General features: G+C 57.7%; 1 protein-coding gene across 1 annotated transcript in view; it reads left to right on the forward strand.

Annotated features, from left to right (window-relative positions):
* HSF1 (heat shock transcription factor 1) overlaps positions 1-1,255 on the forward strand; it is a 124,395-nt gene extending 123,140 nt beyond the window's left edge. Inside the window, exon 13 of the mRNA XM_009886848.1 lies at positions 1,050-1,255. Within this exon, the coding sequence (XP_009885150.1) occupies positions 1,050-1,255 (206 nt within the window). The remainder of the gene's footprint in view (positions 1-1,049) is intronic.
* The last annotated feature ends 1,318 nt before the right edge of the window (positions 1,256-2,573 follow it).

The following is a 2,573-nucleotide window of genomic DNA, read 5'->3' on the forward strand; positions in this document are numbered from 1 at the left end:
GCCTGAGCACCCTCCACTGTGGCAGATCCTCACCCCTGGTGCTGGGCAGCCTGCGACGGCCCAGTGCACTCGAGGTCCTGCCGGCCCCGGCCCTCCTGAGATGTCTGTCTGCGCGGAATCGCGTGGGCTGTCGCGGTGCTGCTCTTCCTTTGTGGCAGCAACCCCAGCACCCAGCTGGGGGCTCTGTGTCTCACAGCCTGCTCAGGGCCTTCTCCCTGTGCTCCCGGCCTGTCCACGGAGGCAGAGAAAAGCCCCTGGTCCCTCACCGCGTGTCATAGAATCACCCAGTGGTTTGGGTTGAAGGGACCTTAAAGGCCATTGAGTCCACCCCCTGCCCTGGGCAGGGATACCTCCCCCCAGCCCACGTTGCTCAGAGCCCCGTCCAGCCTGGCCTTGACCACCTCCAGGGATGGGGCAGCCACAGCTTCTCGGGGCAACCTGTGCCCGGGGCTCACCACCCTCATAGTCAACAATTTCTTCTGAATACCTCATCTTAATCTCCCCTCTTTCGGTGTCAAACCGTTCCCCCTCATCCTATGGCTCCCCTCCCTGATGCAGAGTCCCTCCCCAGCTCTCCTGGAGCCCCTTTAGGCACTGGAAGGGGCTCTGAGGTCTCCCCTTTTTCGCCTTCTCTTCTCCAGGCTGAACCCCCCCAACTCTCCCAGCCTGTCCTCCCAGCAGAGGGGCTCCAGCCTTCGCATATCCCAGAGAGGGGGTAGGAACTCTGCTAAGGTCTAATTCTTGTTCTTGCTGATGCGCCAAAAGGCTTTGCCCAAGTCCTGGTGTCTCATGGCTCCAGTGGTGAGGAGCACTCCTTGCGAGAGTGAGGCAGCAGTCGCTGTTGGTGGATTCAAGAGTGAAACCTTGTCGCTCATTCCTCTGCCCAGCGGTCGGTTAGCTGGCTCTCCTCCCGAAAGGCACTACCCTTGTGCAAACCCAACTCCCTCATGCGAACCTAACTCCCTCGTGTGACCCCGACTCCCTCATGCAAACCCAAATCCCTTGTGTGACCCCGACTCCCTCACGTGAACCCATCTCTCTCTCCGCAGGAAAGCAGCTGGTGCACTACACAGCCCAGCCCCTCTTCCTGGTGGACTCAAGCGCTGTCGACATGGGGAGTGGAGACCTGCCGATATTCTTCGAGCTGGGGGAAGGGCCGTATTTCACGGACGGAGACGAGTACTCGGAAGATCCCACCATCTCCCTCTTGTCGGGGACTGAGCAGCCCAAACCCAAGGACCCTGCGATATCCTAAAGCCCAGGGCAGGGTGGAAGAGAGGAAGAGAAAGAATAATACGCACTAAAGGGAAATCCAGCCGTCAGCCTCCTCGCTTTGCACAGACATTGAAAGCTCTAAACACCCTCTGGTTCATGTTTGCTTCCCCCGGCACTGTGAGGATTTCATTTGTGTGTGTGCTTAATGAGGTGTTTTGAAATCTGCTTTAGATTCTAGCCACCCAGCGCTCCTCCAGTTTGGCGGCCGTCGGGGGGATCCGGGCTGTGTGAGAGCCCCCCGCCCCCAACCCCATCTCAGTGGTCGTCGCCCGACATGCTGCGGAGGCTTGGCCGGGCACCGCCACCGCACCGGTGTGCGGGCAGGAGAGCCCAGCTGGCTGCAGAACCGCCGGCCACGCCGTGACACTTGCGTTTCGTCCCGTGCCCTCCGCATCCCTGACACGCACCGACGCCGGCGGGGGCACGGTCGTGTGGCGCTCCTCCCGGGTGGGCAGACGGGGGAGCTTTTCTGAGGAAGGGAGTCACCCCCCCCTCCACCCCTGTCCCCTTCCCCTCTTCGCCCCCGGAGAGGCGGATGCGATGGTTTTTAAGAGAGAAATAAAAGTTTGCCGATGTGGCGCCGGTGGGTTGGATCCCGTTGTGGTCTCTGCCTTGCGGTCTGATCCCCGGGGGGGCTCTGCGCGCGCCCCGCAGCCCGGCTCTACCGCCTCCTTTTTATTTCCTCTTGCTCTGTGTGTTCCTTTTGATTTGTTCCTTTGGTTTTGTTTTCTTTTTGCTTAGCAGTAAGAATTTGTACATTTACACTTCAGATTGTTAATAGTAAAAACTGTATTTTGAATTTTTACATGAGAGAAGAAGAACCCACTTCTATCTATATATATATAAATATCTCTATATATATATACATACAAATATATATAAAACAAATGGTCTGTCACCTGGTGGCTTTTCTATGGTTGAAAGCTTTTATTCTTGTCATCCCTTGGGGAAGCAGATGGGATAAAGGCTCAGGAATTGCCCATCCCGCCCCCTGACACCCTGCGCCACGGGGTGAGGATCCCGGTGCCGCTGCCTGCTCCGGCGTCAGCCACACAGGAGCCGGAGGGGTCGCCGCGCTTCTCCTGCAACAAAGCCTGAGTGTGTTTCCCAAGTCCTGTACTGTGGCTCCCGTGCCTGAACCCCGGGCTGGCTCCGGGGCTGAGTTTTCCAGGCTGTTTCAGAGGAGGAGATGGCAGCGGTGCCCACGCCGATGCGCCAGAGGTCTGGAGGAGGCTGCGCACACCTTTTGGGGTGCTTTTTTTTTCCGGAAAAAAAAAAAATATAAAAAAAAATCTTCA

The sequence above is a fragment of the Charadrius vociferus genome, unplaced genomic scaffold (genome assembly GCF_000708025.1).
Source record: "Charadrius vociferus isolate BGI_N301 unplaced genomic scaffold, ASM70802v2 scaffold1036, whole genome shotgun sequence".
NCBI classification, from domain to species: domain Eukaryota; kingdom Metazoa; phylum Chordata; class Aves; order Charadriiformes; family Charadriidae; genus Charadrius; species Charadrius vociferus.